We start from the raw sequence: 24,771 nt of genomic DNA on the forward strand, positions 1-24,771 counted from the left end.
AACAGGTTTCACAGCTGTGAGGGTCAGCAGAGTGAAAACTACAGAATGTGGTAACAACTCAGCACCTATCAGGAAGCTACATGTACAACAGGCGAACCATTTCAACCTCCATACTATAAATGATTCAGTGTTTTACCTGCGTTTATATCTGTGGTGCAGTGTTACTCGTGGAAAACAGCTCCATCCTCTGGCAGCTGGTCGTTGTTTCTAAACGATAGGATGATTCACATTAGAACATATCGTCAGTGGAAGGATCACATGACGGTCACTCACAGCCGGTGCAAGGTGCATCCAAAGTAAGAATGCAAGTCATTGTTTTCTGGTGGCTTCTGTGTTGAAATACAACCTGCAACTGAGAAACAGTGGTAAAAGCGATCATTTCTGCAGAGAAAACAGGAAGTTTCAGGAACCACTTTGTTTGGATTAGAATGTTTACAGCATATTTTTAAATATCTGTAAGGTATACTTAATCACATTGTCCTGAGTATTTGTTTCGTAACTCCTCATACTATTCAGATTTTCATCATAGGTAGTCTTTTTTACGAGCTACTTCCATCGCCAGGAAAGACATTTTGCCAACACAGCACATCAAAATAATACAGATAATAAAAAAATGAATCAGGAATCATATTTTAGTTATTGGGAATCAGTGCTTTTATGAGGAGAAAAAAACACACACCGTTTTCTTTTTTGTAACAAAAAGTTTTATTGGCTTCACTAATCCGTTCATCATCTCAATAACAGGTACAGCCTGGGAAATCATATCACATGGGGTCTAGAACAAATAAGACAAAGGGGACGGGGAGGCCTCTGCTACAAAATTTGGTATTGAGGTGACAGTCAGAAAAAAAGCCATACAAAAATGTCTTTATCATGCATACTGGAGAATAACTCAAAGAGAATTGAGAACACACATTTTTAGTGTTTTTGTACATTTTTGTAAACAATATCCTTCTAGAGATCATATCAAAACACATGATGGCAAGTAACAAAAATAAGGGATATAACATGAGAAAAATGAATGTTCTATGAGGCATCTAGAATACAACACTGCTTGGCGTGGATGTTTTTACAGAAAAAGAAAAATACATTTGCATTTCGACGAGTCATTCGCTCTATAATTGTAAACACAGGCAGTGTTAAAATGATTATACAATATGTCGAACCTATACTACAAATATTTCCACTACATACATGAAACGCGTGTCCCTGCTTTCTTACGCTTTAGTGATATGAGGTATATTTAGGTCAATCGTATTGTCTTTTTTTTTTCTCCGTCTCTCACCCACTCTTTTTTTTTTCTCCGTTAAAAAGCATAGTGTGTGTTTGGAGTGAGGTGGCTGGTCAGTCAGTCTTTGTTCCCTGTGATCTGAGCAGCTTCAAAGTCTCTTGGCTGTGGAGCTCACAGACATAGGAAAAGGAAAAGGGGAAGGGGAGGGGGTTCGGCTCACAGGAAATCAACTAAATTAAATATCAACCCTGGCTGCCGGGATAGGATGGCTTTAGCCACGGAAGACAAAGAAGGCCATTGTTTATTCTTGCGAGTGCAGGGCTGCATTTTGGGTGAAGGGGAGGTGGGAATAAGTTACCGTTTCCGTTTCTTAACTGTATCATTGAAGCAGTTTCTTGCAATGACTACAACAGTGGGGTTAAAAATATCATTAATAAAGTCCGGGGGGGGGGGGGGGGGGGGGGGGGATGCAGGTCCGGGGATTACTTGCCAAAAATATCTGCTACCGAGTTCTGTTGTGGCTAGTGGAGAATAAATAAAAAAGGGGTTTGGGTATACATCCCACACACCCAAAGGATTCCAGCATGTCAGCCCGTCTCTCAAAACACTTAAATACAAAGAGGTACTCTCAAAATATTGTATAACAAAGTTATGGCAAATCTTTTTACAACATCACCCGACAGACCGTAAGAAAAAAAATCCCCCCCCCCCTTCTCTTCTACCCTCGAGAAGAAAAAAACGCAACAGAATACATTTAGATGCCCATGGTCATGCCTAGTCAACCCCTATTAAAACCCGTTAGACAATACTCCCGCCCTCCCACCCCCCAAATCCCATTCACAGTTTTCTCCTCTTAAAATAATATTAATAATCATTAGCATAATAATCACGTATCACATATGCAAATTGAATGGGTTGTTGTTGCTTCCAATGATGATTTTGTGTTTTTTTTAAAAAAGTGCTTGTTTGATTCCATTGACACATCGGAGCAGAAAAGTGGCGACTTGAAATCACTTCAGCATGAGGAGAAGATCTCGGATTGATGTTTCTGAGACGTCTGTAACAGCAAAGGGTTGAACTTTGTCTAAGCTTCGTCTCCTCGAGAAGATAGAGAAGCATGCGGTTAGACGAGATTCATTAACAGACAAGCCAAGTCATGTGTCAAGATCCTCTTGCCTTCAGACGACGCTGGGTGCTGAACTCCACTACAATTCATACTACCTCGCGTTCACATGTGGCTCTCAAAAGAAATGTGGATGTCTTCACATTGACACAACAGTACCATAATCTCAACAAAGCTACACGCAGTAGAAACCAAACATGATCATGTGTTGTAATTTGTTGTTCCGACGAGTAAAAACAAAAAAAATCAAAGCTTTGTAGTCTCAAAGTACACCTGTAAAAACTGTGCTAATTGCATCTCATAATACAAAGTCTTATTACACAAATTTGACTATTTTTCCTGAGTTAATATGTTTCTTGTAACAGACAATATATACTTTTTTTGCAATTTGAATTCTGGGCCTTTTCCCTGCCACACATGTTATTATTGAAATTATCAACATTATTCATTATTACTTTACAATGGTATGATGATTGGTAAAACACAAGGGTTTCCGCGAAAAAAACAAAAGAAAAAAGCATGTTTATAGCTACCCTCTAAATGTTTTAAATTACATTTAATCTACGGTACGTTCATATCAAAATCACTACTCTTAAACAAAAATGAAGCGACTAAAATACATAATAAAAATGAGAATATTTTAAAAAATTGCATTTGAGGCCATGAAAGACCCTCCCTGGTCATTTTGTATTAACAATTAATGGCAGTGTTTAAAAAAACTAAACTTTGCTACAAGAACAAAATTACGATGGGTGTGGGGGCTGCGTGGACAGTAACAGGAGCCCCCTCCCCTGCTGGATTCACCTCGTTTGACCCTTATCTGAAACTTTGGCTTGTCTGGGTTTTTGATCCTGTACTCACTGGCTCACCGACATCAGCTAACAAACTGGTATACCCTGAGAATTCTGACACTGGAGTCCGTATTCGGTGGTCCACCTCCACCCCAGGATCGCTGCCGTAGCCCAGGGGGGTCCGCCGCCCTGTCTTGAACTGGGAGCCAAAGGCCTGGGCGAAGTTCTCGATCTGGTACATGGTTTCTTTTGGGGTGTTCAGTGGGGACAGGTCGGGGTAACTGGAGCCGTTGGTGGGTGCAACGCCCACTCCGGACTTGGGCTGCGGCCCCTTGGAGCCGTCTGCAGAGGCAGTCAGGTCCTGGGGAGGTAGGTTGAAGGTGCCCGGGGAGTGCTGCTTCTCCAGCTGCTCGGTCAGCTCCTGAGAGGGGGTCAGCTGCTGGTGGCTGGAGGGCTCCAAGCTGAGGTGGTAGCCCGCCTGGGAGGGGGAGCCGACCAGCATGCCGTAGTGGGACTTGGAGGAAGACGAGGAGGAGTTTGACGAAGGGGCGACGATGGGCAGCGGGGAGGAGACGGAAGGCGGGTAGCCACAATCCAGAGGAGATGTGGCGTATACATGTTTGTCTGAGAAAAGGGGCCCTGTGGGGCTGGAGCTGCTGGACAGGAGTGGGAAGGGCCCCGTTTGGCCAAGGCTGGGGAAGGGCCCGCTATGACTGGTGCGCTCCAGGGCCTGCAGGAGGAACTTCGAGTACTCGCTCATCACCGCTTGCTTGTCACCACCGTTGGGGGAGTCGTCATCCAGCTCAGGGGTGACGGGGGCCGCCGGCTGGAGGTCGACGTGGTGTGGGTGGTCTGACAGGTCGAAAGTCACATCGTGGTGGTGTGGCCCCTCAGGCTTATGGCTATAATGCTCGAGCAGGCTCTGCAGAACCTCATCTGGAATGCCTGACTTGTCGTGCTTGAGATCCAGAGGCGAGGTGTCCAGCATGGCCAGCGTCGGCTCGGGCCCCAGGGAACCCTGGATGACGCTGTTGCCCTGGGATGCCATGTGCAGTGGGCCGGCTCCATAGTCATTGTTTACAGCATGGAGGTAGCGCCGCTTTTTCACAAACTGCATTGCATCATCGTAGTTGCTGCTGGTGGTTGGCCCCTGCTTGTTGAGCCCGGGTCCCTGAAGCAGACCCATGTTATCAAGGCCAGAAACCTCCACGTGATCCATGGAGTCGTGCTTCTGCCCCAACCGTTTCTGTCCGTCAGCGGAGTCTTCCAGCGAGAGGAGGCCTTTATCCAGGCCTTTGCGGCCGGCTTTTTTAAAGACCAATTTAGGAGAGCGTCCCTGCATGTTAGGGCTGGAGCCCGAGGGGTGCTCCATGCCATAGTCCTGCATGCTCATCCCCCCCGAGGAAGAAGCTGCTGATGCCGAGGCGTTCTTCTTCCTCTTGCGCTCGCCGCCCTCCCCGTTTTTGGACTTGGCCCTCTTGCGTCCCGAGGTGGTCGAGTTTCCCTGAGTGAGTGAATAGCTGCCCTGGCCTAGCTCCGCATCGCTGAGGTCCAGCATGCTCGGGTCCAGGCCCTTCTTTATGGCTTCTCCACAAGTCCGTTTGTGCTTCAGTAACCGGTCTGTTCTTGAGAAAAACTAAAATTGGACAAAGGGAGAAAAAAGAGAAACAGTTCTTAAGCATAAACACTTCACAACATCTTTTACCTTAACTAATCCCTTTGAGGCGGGGCTTAACAGGGACACTAAGTGTTAAATGACATATAACACCATATAGAATAATAAAAATGCATGTTACTCATACACACAATTCAATAAAACGACATCAAAAACATATACAAAGCCAATTGCAGAAGACAAAAGGTTAAAGAGAAAGCAGCGGTAAGCTCCTTATCCAACACTCCACAGATAACCTACTTGTTGGCATGTATCGCAGCGGTATGGCTTCTCGCCACTGTGTGTCCTTTTGTGTCGCTCCATATGGTACTTCTGGATAAAACGCATGTTACACTGGTCACAGCTAAAAGGCTTCTCTCCTGAAAAAGACAGGTGACGGTGTCAGACTGTGTGACTACAACATCGCTTACATAATCTGATGATGTGGATAAGCGAAGGGATCTGTTCCAAAAAACGAGACGTTGAGTGCAGAAACTCACCACTGTGGATCTTCTCGTGCCGCTGGAGAAGATATTTCTGGATGAAGCTCATGTTACACTGACTGCATCGGAAAGGCCTCTCACCTGTGCGATCAAGAGTACAACAATCCGCTCACCACATTAATTAACTCCTTGCCCGTTACCCGACATATGGCCCCGACGACACTTGAAGCTGTGGCGTCAAACACCACTATAAGATGTATGACACTCACGTGCTTAACAGTCTAACACTTTATACAAACTATTTCCTAAAGAAGTTGTGTTAAATTGTGTATTTAGTGACAGATAACACAAAAACACTATACAAAAACAACGTATTTCCCATGTTTAAATTGTGATACGCCAATACATTTGGAAGAAGTGAGAAGGAAACGAGGCAAATTATTTAAAACAAACCCAGATTGTAAAAAGACAAATTGGTTCCTTTGAATCATTTATGCGTTTAGGTTGAAAGAGCAAAGCGAGGTTTTCCCAGCAAGGACGATGACTAAGACGTCCAGAAACACATGAGTAATCATTGAGTCATCCGTGGCTTTTGTCATTTCCTGGTTTTAACTATGGCCCCAGGCACTCGTGCGGAAGGGGAAATTAGTTAGAGTGGAGGGTAGTGAAGGGTGTCGTTTAATTTATTCTTAGTTGTGTTTTGGTGCCATCCTGCTAACACATCATAAAGCAGATTACACGCAAATTGATCTAACGAAAACCACACTGAGGTCTTCAACACAAGTATAGTTTCATTACAATGTTGTTAACTGAACCGAGCTTGTCTTATTGGGACATCTAAACAGCAATGGCGGATAGTGAAAGGAGGAGTGGATGTAGCTGGTTGAATTTAACTTATCAAAACGTCATTTTATATAGATCTATAGGATAGGAAGTAAGGGCAGTGGCAAGCAGCGAAAGCCTCTCACCTGTGTGTATGAGCACGTGTCTGCGCAAGTGGTAGGAGCTGCGAAAGGCCGCGTTACAGTGCTCACAGATATGTGGTTTTGAGTTGGGGGACATGCAGGTTCCATCTCCATCCAACATCATGGCCTACAAAGAGGAAACACAGGAGCACATGTTAGATACTGAGACATTCTTCAGGCAAAGAGCACATTTCTCTGGTGTAGTGACAAAGACAACAAATAAGTGATTAACCTTCGCAGCATCGTTCCGTTTCCTTCTGGCTTTGCCTCCCTGACCGTCCCCGTTGTTCCTCCGCCCTCTTCTACCCGAGGACTCTTTTGGCTCTTTACCCGGTCTTACAGGCATCTGAAGGAAAACAACAGGGTAGCTTCCATAAAATTGCAAGTAAAAGGGGTCTACAAATTCAAATTCAACTATATATCACTAACCAATATTAAGAACCCCAACCCCTTCTAACCTGTTCTCCAAGGGAACGGACGTTGCTGAGGCTGAGGTCATGAAGAAGCATGTTCTGGTGATTTTGGTGATGATGGTTGCCGAAAGACATGTCCGGCATGTCATTACCACTCTTCCCCGCGCCCCCTCCAGCACAGTTCACCCCAACTCCTCCACCCCCACTGTAGAGGGGCATGCGGTAATCCAGCTCGCTTAGCCGCTCCTGCTTAATGCCCATGCTGTGGAGGAAGCCCCCTGTGTTCAGATTGCCCTGGTGGTCTGGGGGCGAGTCGCGTTCTTTCTTCAGGATCATCTCCTGAGGAAGCTCGCCCATAACTGACTGGGAGGCGAGCCGCGTGAAGCTGGTGACAGGCGGCAGGTGACTGAACATAAGCATACCTGGTGCAAAATTGGGATCCATGCCACCATTGCGCAAAAACTCATTGCCTAATTTGTCTTGGATAATACTCATGGTGGTGGTGTTGCTTTGTGCAGGGAAGAAGAAGGGCAATAGATCTAAAGAGGAATGCAGGAGAAGGGTTTCCTGAAAAAGAGAGAAGAATCATGTCTTGGTGATTTTAGACCTCAATAAGTATAATACAATCAAACACATTTGTCAGGTTTTGTTATTACTTTATATAAAAACACCTCAACCTAAATAAAGTACTTCTCACTAGTCCACAGCCTTCAGGGTGTGCATGACAATGTTCTCTCAATTTCCTCTGTGGCCTATTAATTACTTAATTGGATTTATTAGGCTTTATGTAAATAGCTGTGAGACACCTCTGGATAAAAATAAACAGCTCACTTTGAGAAACTGTCAATGCAACAGTTAACAATAAATAGTAAATACTGTTAATACAATATGATGCACATGAATGAAAATATGAAAGCAGTTGGTGGACTTTTTTTAAATCTCAACAATCGACTTTTGGCACAGCTTCAACGTGTATATTCTTTCACACATAGTATGTAAAATACTTCAAAGACACCTAACCATCGCAATGGCACAGATTCCACATCAATCCCCAAATGAAAAAATAAATAGGTCAACCATCATGAAAGAAACTAGTATTTTCTAAAAAAAATAAAAGAATTATTAATACACATTCTAATGAAAGATATATTCATGTGCCTGTGTATTATTGAAGTACAGATATCTGGGCGGGGGGGAACAGAGACACTAAGATAGTGAATTATATTAATGATATATGTTGTAAGTGTGTGAGGGTAAAAAATACTGTGATGCTCTGTACTAACGAAATCGGTTCTATTGAATAAGTTAAATATAGACAAATGGACATAAAGCAAAAACCTGCATCCGAACCCTGTATTGTTCTGCTTGCAGCATTTAGCACCACATGTGTCTTGGAATGTAGCCAAAACAAAATCTGTGCAAACGCTTGAACGCTTTCAGCCAGACACCCCTTTTGTTTTTACACTTTGATGCATATTGGAGCACACTGCTGGCCATATTTGGCTAATAAACCAACACGAATAAAAAAGCTGGGGGGCATTGATTGCAATACAGGCACATTAATCGGTCCACTACACTTGTGTAAAACAAACGCTATTTAGGTCAAATGCAGCAAGACGTAACAGTCAAAATAGGCAGGCTCGATTTGATACTACGTGTCTCGAAAAGAGAGCAGAACACTGGAGTGAGAATGTTTTGTTTAGGCTACACAAGCCGAACATTTGGCTCCTCGACACTGAATTCAGCAGAAAGCGGATGAGCTTTTGTGATGCATAATAGTGAGCTAGTTAGCATAGCAAGCTAGCCGGTTCACCACAATGAGACACAATCAACGCACCTTTACGTCCGCAATCAAAACAATAGGCTAAGACAAACTAAAAGCAACGATCAGTCATTCACATAAAGTCAAACCAACGATATAAGTTTTGTTGTCTCCATCAGCCATGTTTGTCTTTGATAAATGTGTATTTGTATCCTTAATTATCGATGAAACGCAACGTTTAGCATGTTACCTAGTGTTGCTATCAAGCTAGCTAATGCTAAAACAGGATCCATGATCTGATGCCATTAACGCATATTGGCTATTTAAAGAGGTGCATCTATGAGGGGAAGCGTCACGCAAACAAAAGCAAGAATCAATTACATAGAAGCAACTACAAATCAGTGGAAAATGTACATTTTCACAGCAAGTTTTAGACGAATAAGCTCAGCGGTATAAATTACTCATTCTCCGATTCCCAAGCTTTGATGACGCTCGTGAAATCAAATCTGTCTGGCTTCGACCAACGCTGGCGCTCTATTTATTGTTAGCTAACTTTAGCTGTAATTGCTCCCGGATAAGCCTATAGAGTACATTTAGCTACCAAAACATTCCTCGGCGACTGCTGTACATGTGGACTTGAGATCCAGGGCTAAATAAAACTGTACGCTTTAAAACAGCTGTGTTTATAACAATCAAGCTGCCATGAGCTAGCTAGTTAGCTGCTAGCTTGTCCCGACTGAAAACCCGCATTACGGCCCATGCAACAGAAACAATGATGCTGGCTCTCGGTGCATCTCACCGTCTCACAATTCCGTCGCGTAAAATCTCGACAAAGCTTAAGCATTCGCCACCAATAAAATACAATTTCGTTTCCCACTCACCTACACATGACCGCAGTTGGCTTCAAACGTGCTGTATTCTCTCCGTATTCGCCGCTTCGGGGGTTTATTGCCAAAACATTGTTCTCCGGCGGTCGCTGCTTTCGTCCATCTTGTCCTGGCGCGGGGAATTATGGGTGTAGTAGGGGACGGGTCGTGAGAGGAGACAGGCTGGCGAAGTCTGCTGAGGGAAGAGGGAGACTGGATAACACCGTGTGAGCGCTATAGTAATGTAAACAACGTGGACACATTGAGACATCATGTAATGCTGAGAGACATTGCGTCGTGTTTTTGTCTTTGTGTTCAATTCAGGATACAGAAAACGTGCCAAGTAAAACACATACCTCCTAGACATACAGATTGTTAACAGCTGACCCGACAGAAAGTACCAGAAATAAAACGTAATGCAATTATACAGAAAAAGACTCTGGAGTATATGATAAGACACACACATTAATTTATGGAAATCATTTAATTAGAAGATAAAACAATCATTTGTTCAGGGGTTCGTTTTGAAAGATTCAATGTTTGATAAAGGTTCAATATCAGTTTAATGTTGAATGAAATGAACGGTTTGATGTATTTTGGGAATGTGCTGTACTAAAATGATTTTGGCTAAATATCAAAGAGGCGAATAAATGATTCAAATCGCTTTTATAATGGATCCTTTGTTGTCCATACAAAGAGAAGAAATTACTTTTTGCAATAATTGTCAGATGTATATAATAAACATGTAATTTAGGTACTTGAACAAATAAATTACAAACACGGGGCCTAAGTAAATTGATTAATTAAGTAAAGGGATTTATTCCTGCCTGTTTATACCCAGCCCCTTATAAATTGAATATTTCTTAATACCTTTACATTTTAATAATACAACAATAACAATTTGCTATTCTCCATGTTCTTTCCAATAGCTTTCTGTCTAAAGGTCAGCAGAGACCTAATTATGTCGGCCTCACTGCCCATACATATACGGTTTCTCAGATTGGTGCACCGCAATACACTGTTGATTACCAATTTAGCAAAGCAATGTTGATTGATGACTTATTTCATTCGGGACTTTGCTCCACAGTAGGACATATCAGGGGAATCTGCACTATGAACTTGTGTTGTGGCTCTACATTGTAGGAAATTCCAGTTTCAAAATGTAATTATAAAATCTTTTTTTTTTGTTAGTGTTGTTTCCACAAAGTGCATATTGATAAATTACTGTGGATGGTGGGGGTGAACGGCTCGTATTTTGACCTTGTACTCTTCTCTTCCTTAGATGGAATAGAACATGTTCTGTTTTTGTACGATGCATTCACTATGATGAGTGTGTCCTTTCCCTCTTTATTGTTCAGGCACTTCATTTGTGGCTTCATAGAATTGGCTCTTTCAATTGCTTATATAATAATCCTTGGGAGGTTTCGTTTCTCCACTGATGCATTTTTATTTGACATTTTATATCAGATAGAATTAGGAAAATGAGGACATTGTGTGTGTTTCTCCTGCAGTGTATGCATTGTTTACCACTTTCCATGTTCTTTACTCATTAACAAAATAAAGAGTTTTCATTATCAACTCATTATGGCCAGATATCAGATTAATGCCTTACAGTCAAGAGACCATGGTATGTGCTTCGGGGTAGCTTTAAGCAATACAATAAAAGAATAAAATATCAGTTAAAAATGACTGTGGCTGGTTAACTTTATTGACTCATCATGCGACCCTTTATGAAATACTGTAGGTATCGAGTATACAGGCATGCCATGTAGTGTTATTGGAATCATAGCATACTGTACTCAACACACGATTAGAAACACCTATTATTGTAGGAAGGTTTAAAAGAGCTGACATTCAGTTTTATTGTGCACAGTTCAATTTGCATGTGTCATATCCTCTTGCTGATAAAACATCATTCATAATTATTATGTCCAAATCCAAAAACATCAAGTGAAAAGTGTTTTTCCAATTAGTTTTCATTGCCACTTATATTGTATACACTTCTAATACTGAACAACTAATTTCCTGCTGCCCTTGGAGTTAGTCCAACTTAGTGCCTCGCTCTGTCTGTTCTCCCTACCAGCCCTATACTCCTTTATTTCCAGTTAATTAATACAGCACGGTCCTTGTAAGCTTATTGTACTGACAATGGTGACAGAGGTAATTACAATGCTGCAACATTTTCCATGCATTCAAACTTGATATTTCTCGTAGGGCTAGTGCAATCACAGCATCTGCCTTAACAAGGGCATGAAAAGATCCTACTACTAAAAAATATACAGATGAGACACAATCGTGATCACATTAATGCCCTCATTAGAAAGAAAAGAGCAGAAATTCAATTTTTATATTCTGTAAATAGCTTTAACGACAAATCATATCAAAGTTGATGTTATTCTCATAGGGACTTGGTGTTTATAACCCATTGTATTTGCTGGCACAAGCCCTATAATAAACCAATACAATTGTGTGTGTATGTGTGTATACATTTCTCTCAGACGCACTGACATTAAATGGAGTATTCTTTAAAGAATAATGCGGTTCATATTTACAGTAACTGACTCAGGTTTACTTCCACTACAGTAACACTAGGGGGAACTAAATAGCCACCAATGAACCCAAGTGCTTATAATAACCAATTTAATAGTACAGTGTTTCCCATAAGATCCATCTTATCAGACAACAGGAAATGCATTTAAAAGTAATGTGGAAACAAATTAAATGAAAGACTAAAAGGCTGCTCATGGTTGCTTTCAAAGCTGCATTGTTTTCCAGCTACCTGGTTGTGCACAGACCAAAAAAAAGATCTCTCTCAGTACCCTCACATCAACTGCCCCACCCCCAGTGGAAGAGGAATAAACCACCCGTGCTGCAATTCGCCTTCAATCGTTAATTAGAAGTCACTCCTACAAGAGCGTGTTCCCTGAGGCAGAAGTGCGCACTGTAGCCTGCTATTCACATGCACAGGTCTATTGAATCAGCACCTGGATCCAGCGAGGACAAAGCATCAGAATCGAGCTGTTTGGATGCAGCTTTAGTATTAAATGTAACGTTGAAGGTGGTTTTATTTCCTTCACGGATGAAAGCTGAAGAAAAAGTTGGCACTTGCGGCAGACTCCTTTGCGTAAAGGATCGAATCTGAATCATGTATTGCACAGAATCTCGGCTCATTTAGGATTAATTCACAGGAGAGAGGCGCATCTCCACCTCACAGGATGCGAGACGCGCGCTGAGGGTTTTTGGGCAGGGGGGGAACAAACTTGCGCAAAGAGCTTGATTCTGCACAAGTATCGATCACTTGTCACAAGTAGTGGATTGACACAATGGCAGCCTTACGGAAGAAATTTGGTGAGGACTACCAGGTGGTTAACACTAACGAGGCCATGACTTTTTCCGCACAGGTGAAGAGGAAGAGGCAGCGGTTCGTGGAGAAGAACGGCCGTTGCAATGTCCAGCACGGTAACCTTGGCGGGGAGACCAGCCGATACATCTCCGATCTCTTCACCACTCTGGTGGATCTGAAGTGGCGCTGGAACCTTCTTATCTTCATCCTCACTTACACAGTAGCGTGGTTGGTCATGGCTTCAATGTGGTGGGTTATCGCCTTCATCCGCGGCGACTTGAGCAACGGCGGCCACGAAGACTCCTACACCCCGTGCGTCGCCAATGTGTACAACTTTCCCTCCGCGTTCCTGTTTTTCATCGAGACGGAAGCGACAATCGGCTACGGCTACCGCTACATCACTGAAAAGTGCCCGGAGGGTATCATCCTTTTCCTCTTCCAGTCGCTGCTGGGGTCCATCGTGGATGCCTTCCTTATCGGATGCATGTTCATCAAGATGTCGCAGCCGAAGAAGCGCGCAGAGACGCTGATGTTCAGCCAGGAAGCGGTCATTTCGCAGCGGGACGGGAAGTTGTGCCTCATGTTCCGAGTGGGGAACCTGCGTAACAGCCATATGGTGTCCGCGCAAATCAGGTGCAAACTCATCAAGGTAAGCTATACGTTAAACAACTAGTTTATCCCAAATCACTCAAAAAGTAGGCTGCACACTTTGGCGCAGTGGGCATTTGCCTCTTGGAAAGCCATTATCGAGGGTAATTGGCAGTCACTTAATTTGTTTTGAAATTGCTCATTGTGTTTTATTAGCACTTTCCAAGTCATGCGTTGAATTCCCAGTCATCTCCAGAATGGATCCCTGAGGGCCTTTATGATTTGTAGAGAGCTATGGGTTCATGTATTTACCCCCTGCAGCAACTACTTCAGTAACTGGGTTTGTCCTGGACACAGCGTTGTGTTTCTGCACAGGGTGTAGCATTTACCCCCCCCCCCCCACCCTCAGCCTGCCTTAGCCTTCAACTGTGCTAAAATGAGATGAATGGGCCCTGGGGGGACAACTACATGGTTATTGACTAAAAGATCAATCAGAGCAATTCTGTTACTGAGTGGGCTGCAATGTAGTAAAGACTTTTTCTTCAGGTCAGTCTTGCCTAAAGACAAATGCCACATAATAAGAAGCACTGATAGCGGAAAGCGATTTACCTTTGCATAGAGTTGTGCTGCTTTCAGTGGTTAAGGTATCCTGAGGATTGAAGTAACTGTGATAAAAGAGAAGAGGAAAACATTTTATCAACTTCACAACTAGAAGAAACTGCATTTTCAGATACCGTTATATTAGGTTTCTGAAGTACCAATAATACACTGATTTTCTACACCCCTGTCGACATGCATTTTTTTTTTCTTGGCAGTTGTATGTTTTATGTGCAAGCCCTGCATTTTCTCACAGTAGCAGGAATGTCTTTTAAATGTATTCTACTTTTCTCCTGTCCAAACACTAGCCCCTATCTAAAGGAGAGTGGTACTTTGTTGTGACAGGGAGAGTTAGTCATGGTTTTGTCTCCTCTGCAGCGTAGCGTGATGATCTCAAGTGACAGTTTACTTTCTGAAACTCGAAGGAAAGACTCCAGAAAGCTCCCAGTATGTTGGTATTAATGTGGTTATGGTTAATCTTCTGTGATGCACTGTGATTTTATCCAGGCCTATGATATCATTTGAAATAAGGTTTTCTGTTCCGTCGTTTTACATTTGATCAGAGTAAAAGTATCCAGTAGGGCAATAAAAGTCACCCATCAAAAGCCATGCCTCAACAAGGCTAATGTTCCAGCTTTCCCTTCAATTAGTTTTTTCCCTTCTGCTATCATTAACTATTACATTAACAGCTGACAAAAGGCATAGAAAAAAGTGGTGTGTTAATTGCAATTATTCAACAGAGAATCGTCAAGTCACACATGCTTAATCATCATTTTTTTCTCCTTCTACCAATACTAGGAGTCACATTTTTTAATATTCTGTAACGGTCGTCCATGAAACATTCAATCAGTTACTTCAAACAGAATATTGGCAGTAGGATATTCTCCCAAGGACCAAGCTTTCATGTGTGACCTTGCTCGGAATAATCTGTGCCAATAATAAAGATATCTCCTTAGTAGAATTACTGGGCACAGGGATCTTCCACACATTTGGGAATTGAGTTTTTACATTTTTTTTATCTTAAGGCCTAGTGGATAAGTCTGAAACTTGCACACAGGTCACAATGTTTAAAGCAGAACAAAGTGCTGCAGTATGTTGCAGAGTACATACATTACAAGTACTTAAGCCACACTGCACCGTACTTAATCTTGCCTTTACTGCTTAGGTCTTTTTTTAAGTAAATGAACCTGCCTGAGTGTAATATAATTAGGGCAATAGGGAAAGTTTGTTGATTAAAGTGTTCTCACCATCTGTCTCTGTGATGTTTTAGTCCAACAGACAGTGGTTGATCAGATTTATGGGATGATATTATGTTGGGATTCCTGCCAGTAAATGATGAGCTTTCATTAAATGTGTTTGAGGAAGGTCAGGCATTCAGGACTTTGCTAATTATCCGCTAAAAAGCATCACGTCTGTGTGCAATCAATCATGCAGCTTGGACCAACGGGAAACTAACTTTTACACAGTGCAGTTTCATTTTTCCTCCATTGGCCTGCTTCTACAATTATATAATACCCTATTTTAAGGTCAAACCTCTACTTTCGATGGCTTTTAGATTAAATGCGTTGCTAAGAGGGTTACATTGTGCTGGATAAATGGTGTTATAATGTGTCTTTCAAAGTGTGTGTTAACTGTCTCAGTGATGTTTAAGAGCCCATAAAGCATTGTGGCGTCGGACCGCACAGTGGGCTACAATAAATTGAATCTACATCACCTCATTGTGCTTTACCTGCCCTGTGGAAACAATGCAGAGGCTTGTGTTCTAGCAATGCACGGCTCAAGGTCACTGTAAGATGGAATCCTAACAAAGCTGACTGGAGAAACAAGACATGCCGCAGTAAATCCAAGTGATGGAGCTGTGTAAACGCACTGTGACATGGCAACTGCAATCCATTTTCAGGGAATGGCATGGGCTGTAAATTCTTATGGGACCTGGATACTTAGTTAAAGTTGGTCACATTCCTGATTAGCAGGCACATTATTTACAGTGCAATGTAATGTCACTATTATCCAGGACTGCACTTAACTTTTCAACCCTGAAGAAAACCAACAAGGAAAGTTGTCGGGGAAAGCATCTTTAAACAGACGCATGCGTGTAATGAGCAAATCACATAAGCACATTGTGGTGAAGCATATTTTGAAGCAGTGATTTAATTCTTTTTAAGTGCATTTTTTTTCTCCCATTTTCCTATTGATTCGGGAGGTGATGTAGGAGTATTGTCTTAATACTCACTTTAGCAGAAGCAGGGCAGCTATAATATGTCCAAAAAAAACAATTTGGTCAATAAAGGGATGAAAATTGTGGACGTAAAAAAACAATGTTATTAACAGTAGAAATACTGAAATTCTAACATAATTTAACTGAAAAATAAAAACGATTATCTTGTTTTCATAATCTTTGGAAGCCCAAGTCGTAATTATTAATTAACATTTGATTGAATGCCTAGCCTAAGACTAAGACTATGTTTTCAACATGTCAGCCTGATATCGTACAGGTTTTAGGAAAATGTATATAATGAGAGGATGTGTGTGGGAGTCTATAAAGTCATACATGTGTTAATATTTGTGACTTTTTGGTATGCAAGAACGTTATTGAGCCCTGCTTTAAAATATTTCATAGAAAAGAAAAACTAATTGTCAAAATAACAGTGAAGACTCCACCTTTTCAGTGATACATTTATTTTATTAGACCTCACTTTTTCACTGTCACTGATTCTACACTTCATTTGTGACTTAGACAAGTAATTTAATTATTCATGCAAACATTATTCCTCAGCAGCACTGTGCTTTTCTCTACATCCATAATGCATATTAACTTTAAAAGATAAATGTCCTTGAATTGACATTAATATTAATGCAGCTTTCATTAATAAATCAATACAATGCAGTGGTGCACTGAAATAATAGGATTTCTATATAGTTTGCACGCGTTACGCCAGTTTGCAGTGCATGTAAAAAGAGTGCAATTAAAAAAAAGAGACTGAGCAAGAGAGCGACAGCTGGGCGGTGCTCATCAATGTCAACAGACACTCGTCTCAGTGGGTCGGTCCACAGCATGAGATAAGTGATGAGGGCTAGTTCAGACAGACAGTAGCAGATAGACAGGCATGCGTTTAGCTAGGCAGGCTGACACATGAGCGTGACTCGCCACATCTGCCACTGTCGTTCTCTGAAGGACAAGCGGATAGTGGTGAAGAAAGAGAGTAGAAGTCACAAAGACAGTAGAATTGTCTTTAACAGCGCTGTCGAGAGATTGGGAATGGCAGCTCAAAAGTGACGCCTGTGTGAGCATTACGTTTGATGTCCGGCTCAAAGGTTCCAGCTGCACATACGCACGTACACAGATGCATTAAAGACAAATGTGGTGCACACACACACACACACACACACACACACACACACACACACACACACACACACACACACACACACACACACACACTTGTTTCTAACTTTCAGTGTCAGTGTGTCTTCGCATCGCTCTCACACACACACACACTCACACTCACACTCACACACACACACACACACACACACACACACACACACACACACACACACACACACACACACACACACACACACACACACACACACACACACACACACACACACACACACACACAGGGTAACTGAGGAAGAAGTGAGTCACCAAGGAGAGGGCCCTGCTTTCACTCAACCTGAATCTCAGGTGGCTTGGTAAATTAAGCACTCCCTCTCTATCAGGTCCACTTCTAAAGGCCATTAATTTCCCCCCCTGTGACACTGACTGTTTAGCGACGGTAAGCGAACACAAAGCTTTCACCTTGTTAAAACCATTTAGTGTCAAGCCGCCTTCCTTGGTGGGGGTATAATTTTGTTGCGATGGAGCTATGAACAGTGTCTGAAAAATAGCAGCTTCACTCTCACGACTAGAATTAGCTTAAATAGGACTTCCCCGGAAATCGGTTTCCAAACTCATAGCCTTGAAAGAGCATTGCTGAGAAATGGGACACCTGGCTGCAATATATCATCGAAAATTTACATTTTTGTACTGATTTGGTGAAAGAAATATATTAATATATAATCCGAGCAGGCTTTTAAAAATGATGTCATGAGCTTAAAGGTGTGGGAGGAAGATTTCAAGAAACGGTGATCAAAAGCAATATGGAAACAAACCATTTCACTTGTATTTAAATGTTATGCTGTTTCTTTCACCTTATCTCTAATAGATGCAGGATGATGTTGCAGAGAGTGGGTTAATTAACTACTTAAAGTGCAATTATATGAAAATATCAAAGGGAAGCAGCAATAATTAGTACATCCATTAATTAAACAGATATTTCACACATTGACAATTCATTGCAATAAACCATACGGTGCTGGAAATTAAATCAATTTTTATGTGCATTTAAAGGAAGTGGTGTGTTTTTTTTGGTACAGCTTTTCCATTCTATCCCCCCCCCCCCCCTCAGGCATCCACACTTAACAACATTTGTTTTGCAAAACACCCACACTTCTAGACGTCAGGGTTTCATTCTGATTTAACTTCAGTAGACATGGAACATAGGCGTCCTGTCTGCAGATTTAGTGAGCGGCCATCACTGATACAGCATGATGGGTGACACTTTCCCTCACCACGCCAGGGATCTGTGGGCACAGACGTCTTCCTGTGAAATGTCACACCCTTCTCTCCTCAACATCACTGTGAATACAAATGACAATTTGTTTGCCATCTGCGGACCAAGTGGCTCCTCACTCAAAGGACCAGGGAGGCTATTCTGCATACAAGTTAGCATGAGGCAGCAGGGAGAAATAATCAAATTGAGCCACAGCAGAATGTTACCAAGTTTAGATTAGACATTTGCCGTTTTTTTACTTTGTTTTATAAGTGTTGATGATTGATTTGAAATGGGTTGGAGCAGGGTTTTATCTTTGTCCTTTTCGGTGAAACCGTTTTCTTTGTATAAACTGCAGTAACAGGCTTGCAATACAGGAACATTTTATATATACGCTCATAGAGAAGTTTGAGCCTTCTCCCTCATTTCATAATTTAACACTTAAAAAAGTACTTTAATTGATTGAGCTTAGTTTTTCCAGAGCCCGCACTAGTGTCGTCTCCTTTATCCATTGATACTTAGGGTTGAGGATACCAGAGTGTTTCTAGGTACTCTACTGAGTGTAAAAGACTACCGTACTTAAACTACAAGTGTTACCAACGCTCCTGTTGTCTAACAAAATAGCTTTTTTTACACCCTTATTCTCAAGAGTAAGTGCATAGCAAAAAACATCAAGGTCCTGAGAACACCTTGAAGGTTTGTTGCCTCTCGGTGTATTTCTATTTGTACATTAAAAGCCATCCTTGTGTCGGCAAAAAGAGTCAAGTTTTGTTGACTCATTTAACTCTAAGAGGAAAATACAAAATATATCCAATAAAATGTCCCGTTTTACAAAACATCCAGGTCTGGTGAGTCAATCCAGCACTAAAACAGAAGGTCAGAGGGTTGCATTTAAGTGCCATCAATTTGCAGGAACATCAAAATAAATCCTGAGGCTTGGATGATGGAAGCGATCCTGAACCACTATGATCAATTTTAGTTTGCAGGCTTTGTCCTGCCTGCTTTTGTGCTTTTAACTCCCTCCTTACTTTAACTGGCACCTCAAACGTACTATTTCATGTGGAACTACGTCCAATCAGAGAGGAAAATTGCTTCTCAAAGCTATTTCATGGGACCTTTAACACAGCTTCAGTTACATTCCCATCAGGGCTATACACCTGCAAAAAATACATGCATACAGTAGTTCTAAGGGCTTGTGGCCGGAAAATGTCCTCTTAAGTGGCAAATATTATTCAACAAAACAGTCTGTAGATGCACACCAGTCATCCTGACGCAAAATGGATGAAGCCTTCAGTTATTGTTATTTCATTACAACAAAGACGTGACTTGAATTTTGGAGGTATTCTAAATGCCATCTTGTAAGCTATACCACCTGCTTTGTCAAACAGACGGTTTCAGTAAAAGTACAATAATGACTTTCAAAGAAAACAGACATTTGGGATATACCCTTTTTCCCTTTCCTATCAAGTGTTTGATGAGAAAATTGCTACTACTCTGAGTGATATTGAAGAAGATGTATCCGCTTATCCAAGACATCAAACTATATACAATGAAAATTATTTTCTTTAAGTTAAACATTTAGGGTATAAACCTAGTGATTTTGAAATTCAACACTAAGTATTAAGCAGTGATTAAATTCCACAATTAGGTACTAATTTGCTAACAAAATGATTAGTGTTAATTATTGCTAACACTCTGTTCCAACCCGAATTTCAAGAAAAGGTTGAATCATTATTCTGAATTATCTCTTTTAATAAAAAATGTAAATGTTAAATGTCATCATTATTTATTTTTCCAGTCTCGGCAAACCCCAGAGGGCGAGTTCCTGCCCCTGGACCAGTGCGAGCTGGATGTGGGTTTTGGGACGGGGGCGGACCAACTCTTTCTGGTGTCGCCTCTTACCATCTGCCATGAGATCAACACCAAGAGCCCGTTCTTTGATCTGTCGCAGCGCTCACTCATGAATGAGGAGTTTGAGATTGTTGTGATCCTCGAGGGCATCGTGGAAACCACTGGTTAGAGCAAATCTTTATTTTTAAATGTGTAAATATCAATTTTCCCTTATAACTTTGACTTAACTTCCCATTGCCTTATATTCCCCCTTTCATCATTTAGGCTATGGCATAGAGCATTTCTCAGAATATAAAATAGAATATTTAAGGGAATGTTTAATTTCATGGTCTTTTAAATTATTTAATAGCACTTGACATCTTCGTCATATTTCATTTTTCTCACATCTCTGTCCGTCTTTTCCCTAAAGCAATTCTGCACTTTTCATTTCTGTTCCCTGTCTGGCTGTCTGTCCATTCTTATTTAATAGCCCACTTTCTACACATTTCTCAGTCTTTTCCTTTTCGTGTCTGTAGTTAAATGATTTCTCTACACTTATGTCTCATTACTCCATCTTAGGGATGACATGCCAGGCGAGGACATCTTACACCGAAGATGAAGTCTTGTGGGGCCATCGTTTCCTCCCCGTCATGTCACTGGAGGAGGGCTTCTTCAGAGTGGACTACTCCCAATTCCACAACCACTTTGAGGTCAATACGCCTCCCTACAGTGTCAAAGAGCAGGAGGAGAAGTCCTCTCTGACAACGCCAAACTCGCTCCCTGCCGCGCCTACCAGCTCCTCTCCTCAGCTGGGAAACAGTGGCCGTGGAGGTCGCAGAGAAAGGCTCCTTTCAGCTGACTATGCAGACCACGTAGATGACAAAGCATCCAGGCTACCGAGCAAACTCCAGCGCATGAGCTCCACTAAAGATGAGTACCACTGGCGGGGACTGAAGACAGGGTCAGTCTTGCCTGGGGGCAAGGCCTCCAGCACAGGAGACCTTCCACTTAGTATTCAGAGGCTGAGGTCTAGCTCCATCCCCGTTGTGAGGAAAGAACAGCTGGATGAGCAGGTCCAGCTGCTTTCGATGGATGGAGATGTTGGGGAGTGTGAGATGGATAAACAAAGACTGCCAACAGCCATAAGCACCATTTTTGCTCCAACCCCGGCCCCAGTTCAGATTCCCTCAAAAGGGGGTCGGCCAGAGGACAACCTGCCCGCCAAACTGCGCAGAATGAACGCTGACCGCTGACTTCTGCAGACTACTTTTAAGACGTTTTGAAATTAAATCAGGCTCGATGGGCATTGCATATAAACAAAGACTACTGTGATACAAGTTTTATTTTTTTCAGCAGATTTTGGCCAGTATTTTACATTTACTTAGGGGGTCTCTTCTTAGTTGTCCATTGCCACAAATAGAAGGACAACGCCAATAAGCCATCCATCCGCTCATACTGTGAGTCATTTTTGATAGATCACCATCTGTGCCCCCCACTGACTTTAAACACCTCCCTTGTGCTTGTTTCGTTCACTTCGGTTCTTAGAGTTGCATTAAAGACTTTCTTTTCTTAAAAGACAGTACCCGTTTATTACCAAAGTGGCAGTAATAAATAAGGCTTATTGACCATTCGCTAAACCCCTCCTCCAAACAGCGATTGTCCAATCAGTAACCAGGCACTGCAAGTCTGTCAAGTTTGGGATTTCTATTTCTCAAGCGTTTTACATTGGGCTTTTTGTGCCCCTTTTCATTTTTAATGGGACATAAGGGAAGATTTGCAGGATGTTGTGAACTTTCAGGCGATGCAGGACATACCAGGGATGTGAAAAGGGGTGTGGTCAGGAGACAAACCTTTCTAACTTTGTTCAAACAAGGGCCAAATTTAGTGAGTCCACTTAAGTTTCTATATAAGAGTAATACCTCTGAATTTTAAGAGTTTGGACGTCTGAGAAACTGTGTATACATGTGCTCTAGTCTCAAATGCACAGGTGCAAATGTTAGCATGTACCATAGCATACCTGCATCACTAAATTACTTCCAAGGTTAAGGAGCACGATTATATCTGAATGCCTAATAGTAGTTTATGGGGTTAACAGGTCACCAAAAAACCTTCACAACTAGCACATTCCACACTGTGTGAAGGCACTGGAAACCCGGAGTGTATGCTAACATGTACCACCCCATTCTGCTTAACTAGTGTCGTTGCTGACTTTTTACAGGGACGTATAAGCTTTACCCTCACTGTTTTAGCACAATATCATGTATGTTGAAACCAGGCGCATATTTACGAACTCTTTAAATGATTTTAATAAGAAGCGGTTTGAAAAATCAGCAGAAGACAGAATATTCAGCTAACGGAGCTAATGTTAGCTCAATTCGCTAACTAACGTAAAGCTGGAAAAAATACATGGTTGCCAGCTACAAATGAGACTTCTGCATTTGTCTACCTCTGGAGTGTAAAATTAAGGACCATTGTTTAAATACAAATAGGAATTTCAATCTGCCATCATTGTAAATAATGAGATTAAAAGTTTGACAGACAAAGCAGGGTTTAGCTAGCGGTCAATCCAACTGAAATGAAAACCCTAAAACAAGTTGATACACTATAGGTTGATACATTATATTTATTTATCACTCGTGCTGAATATTTGTTTGTTTGAATGCCTATTTGATTTGTATCTTTACTACTGTACAATTTTAACTATTTTTACCCCTGGGTGCAGTGTGTGCGTTTGCATTGGCTCGTTATAAAAATGGTTGACAAAATGTAATCCTAGATTAATTTACAACTCTTTGATCATGAACTGATTTATTAAAATGTAAAACAAATATTTGGGAATCCAGGGTTGCTGACATCAGGGGATACTTATTATTGCCATATAAAGGTAAGTTAAAACTTCATATTGCAAATGCTAATTAATAAATTATTTGAAAATACAAGTTCTGAGTACATTATTTTCTTGACCAAATTGAAATGCTCATTTTGTCTGTTGGACAAAATCCAGCTTTCAAAACCCTGCAGTATTTCAGTCTGCAGAATGCACCAGCAGCTCACCTGCTGCGATGATTAAACCAACATCCATTAAATATTAAAGCCTCAAATATGAATTTGAGTTCTATCAGGGAAAGAGTACAGAGTAAATGAAGCTCCAGACAAAAAAACTGTGGTAGCATTCAAACTATCGCTGGTGGGTTAATGTGCTTTATGCTGCTGACTTAAAATCAAAGCCATTATCCTTAATCTGGGTGCAAGCTCAGCTAATCATTTAAATGTCCAGTATTTTAAGAGATGTAATGTTGTTCACCAGCCTGGTCAGTGGCACCGTACCGTATGTCAATTGCATGGTTCACCATGGCTCTACTTACTAGATTTTCCATTCGCAACAGTTTTGGATGGAACCACGTACTGCTTTTCCGTTCCACCCTCGAGGTTGCAAGCAAGTCAATATTCGATGTGGAGTTAAAACACATCCCAAGGTAAAACACTGCAGACCCCTGATAGTTCAGACACAATCTACACTAGTGCGTGTGTATCATCTTGCACCAAAATAGCAAACATAGCAAAGCTACTGTCTTCAATAACTAACATATTTAGCCTATAAAACAAATCCATACTCTGCACTGTACAATTAAGGAAGAGCATCATTTTCTCTCTTTAGTTTCCCATGATTCAACGAGTCCCATGCTGAAGAAGATGCTAGACACTCGTACAACATCGTTATGCCTTTTAACTAAGGATGCTGCCTACATGACAACGAAATAGTATTAAACCCTAAAGTATCAAAAGTGAGCTCAACCATCCAGGGGAAATGAGGAATTAGTTTTCCCTTAATTGTGGCTATCAAGATAGAAGTGCTCCAGAGGAGGGCAATTTTCCAAGCACTGCACATCAGAGGATGTCCAGAGCTAATTAGTCATATTGCAAACAATAGCTAAAAACTAAAATGTGATTATGTGACTCATTGACAATGCAAAATGACCTCTTTCCAGCTAAAGATAAAATTAGCTCAGATGAATGTAAGGGGCAAGAATAAATCACAGGCCATTCTTCAAACAGACATAATACAGTATAATGATGGATTCAACTGTAAAGGAAAATCTGTTTTGCTCATTCTTCTGTCATTAAATTGTGTTTGGGGAATGGATTGGTCTAATTTTCCCTTTGGATACAATTCCTTGGTAAAATAATGGTTATTACGTCTATAGGGTAAACATGCAAATGAGCCTGGACTGATTTAAAGTCAGACCATATATTATGCAGAATTGGATGAGATCCAACCAAACAGTCAAGAGCTAAAAAGTACATTTATTTCTTGGGCACCATAAGGAAATCCTGTGCGTTCAAAGCCTGGGCTGAGAGAACAGACTTTTACAACAGAAGGTAGCGGATAGTTCATTATCACACAACAATAACCATATGGTGAGAGAACTTGCAAAAGCTCACACAACACTATGCCACAAATTCATCTTTTCTTTTTTGTGTGGTATTGTTTCTTTTTCTTAAACTATTAGCATTAGCTTTTCTGTATGCAGTCCATCACATAGAGCAGCAAAAGCGGTTCAAATAT

At 41.5% G+C, this 24,771-nt stretch overlaps 2 protein-coding genes across 3 annotated transcripts; one reads left to right on the forward strand and one right to left on the reverse strand.

The window, feature by feature from the left end:
* Positions 1–902: 902 nt before the first annotated feature.
* On the reverse strand, positions 903–9,440 carry znf281b (zinc finger protein 281b). 2 transcript variants are annotated; one of them, XM_063893819.1, is made up of 7 exons: positions 9,264–9,440; positions 6,666–7,187; positions 6,440–6,553; positions 6,211–6,334; positions 5,300–5,383; positions 5,061–5,179; positions 903–4,781 (listed from the first exon to the last, which is right to left on the reverse strand). In XM_063893819.1, the coding sequence occupies exons 2-7, from the start codon at positions 7,113–7,115 to the stop codon at positions 3,171–3,173; spliced, it is 2,502 nt and encodes an 833-aa protein (XP_063749889.1). In that variant the 5' UTR covers positions 7,116–7,187; positions 9,264–9,440; the 3' UTR covers positions 903–3,170. The 2 variants fall into 2 exon arrangements, with proteins under 2 accessions (XP_063749889.1, XP_063749888.1); XM_063893818.1 differs by having other exon boundaries at positions 5,300–5,392.
* A 2,667-nt stretch (positions 9,441–12,107) lies between these two features.
* Positions 12,108–23,057, forward strand: LOC134870360 (G protein-activated inward rectifier potassium channel 1-like). The gene is made up of 3 exons (XM_063892498.1): positions 12,108–13,240; positions 20,173–20,389; positions 20,784–23,057. Exons 1-3 carry the CDS (start codon positions 12,572–12,574, stop codon positions 21,455–21,457), a joined length of 1,560 nt encoding a protein of 519 aa, XP_063748568.1. The 5' UTR covers positions 12,108–12,571; the 3' UTR covers positions 21,458–23,057.
* The last annotated feature ends 1,714 nt before the right edge of the window (positions 23,058–24,771 follow it).

Source organism: Eleginops maclovinus, chromosome 10 (assembly GCF_036324505.1).
Source record: "Eleginops maclovinus isolate JMC-PN-2008 ecotype Puerto Natales chromosome 10, JC_Emac_rtc_rv5, whole genome shotgun sequence".
Lineage (NCBI taxonomy): Eukaryota > Metazoa > Chordata > Actinopteri > Perciformes > Eleginopidae > Eleginops > Eleginops maclovinus.

Bases quoted from the DNA above. Each gene is read 5' to 3' on its own strand.
- znf281b (XM_063893818.1), bottom strand. From the start codon at position 7,115: ATGAGTATTATCCAAGACAAATTAGGCAATGAGTTTTTGCGCAATGGT. The intron at 6,554-6,665 runs GTTAGAAGGGGT...GTTTTCCTTCAG, and splicing joins TCCGTTCCCTTGGAGAACAG to ATGCCTGTAAGACCGGGTAA. The intron at 6,335-6,439 runs GTTAATCACTTA...TCCTCTTTGTAG, and splicing joins AACGGAACGATGCTGCGAAG to GCCATGATGTTGGATGGAGA.
- LOC134870360 (XM_063892498.1), top strand. From the start codon at position 12,572: ATGGCAGCCTTACGGAAGAAATTTGGTGAGGACTACCAGGTGGTTAAC. The intron at 13,241-20,172 runs GTAAGCTATACG...TTATTTTTCCAG, and splicing joins TCAGGTGCAAACTCATCAAG to TCTCGGCAAACCCCAGAGGG. The intron at 20,390-20,783 runs GTTAGAGCAAAT...ACTCCATCTTAG, and splicing joins GGGCATCGTGGAAACCACTG to GGATGACATGCCAGGCGAGG.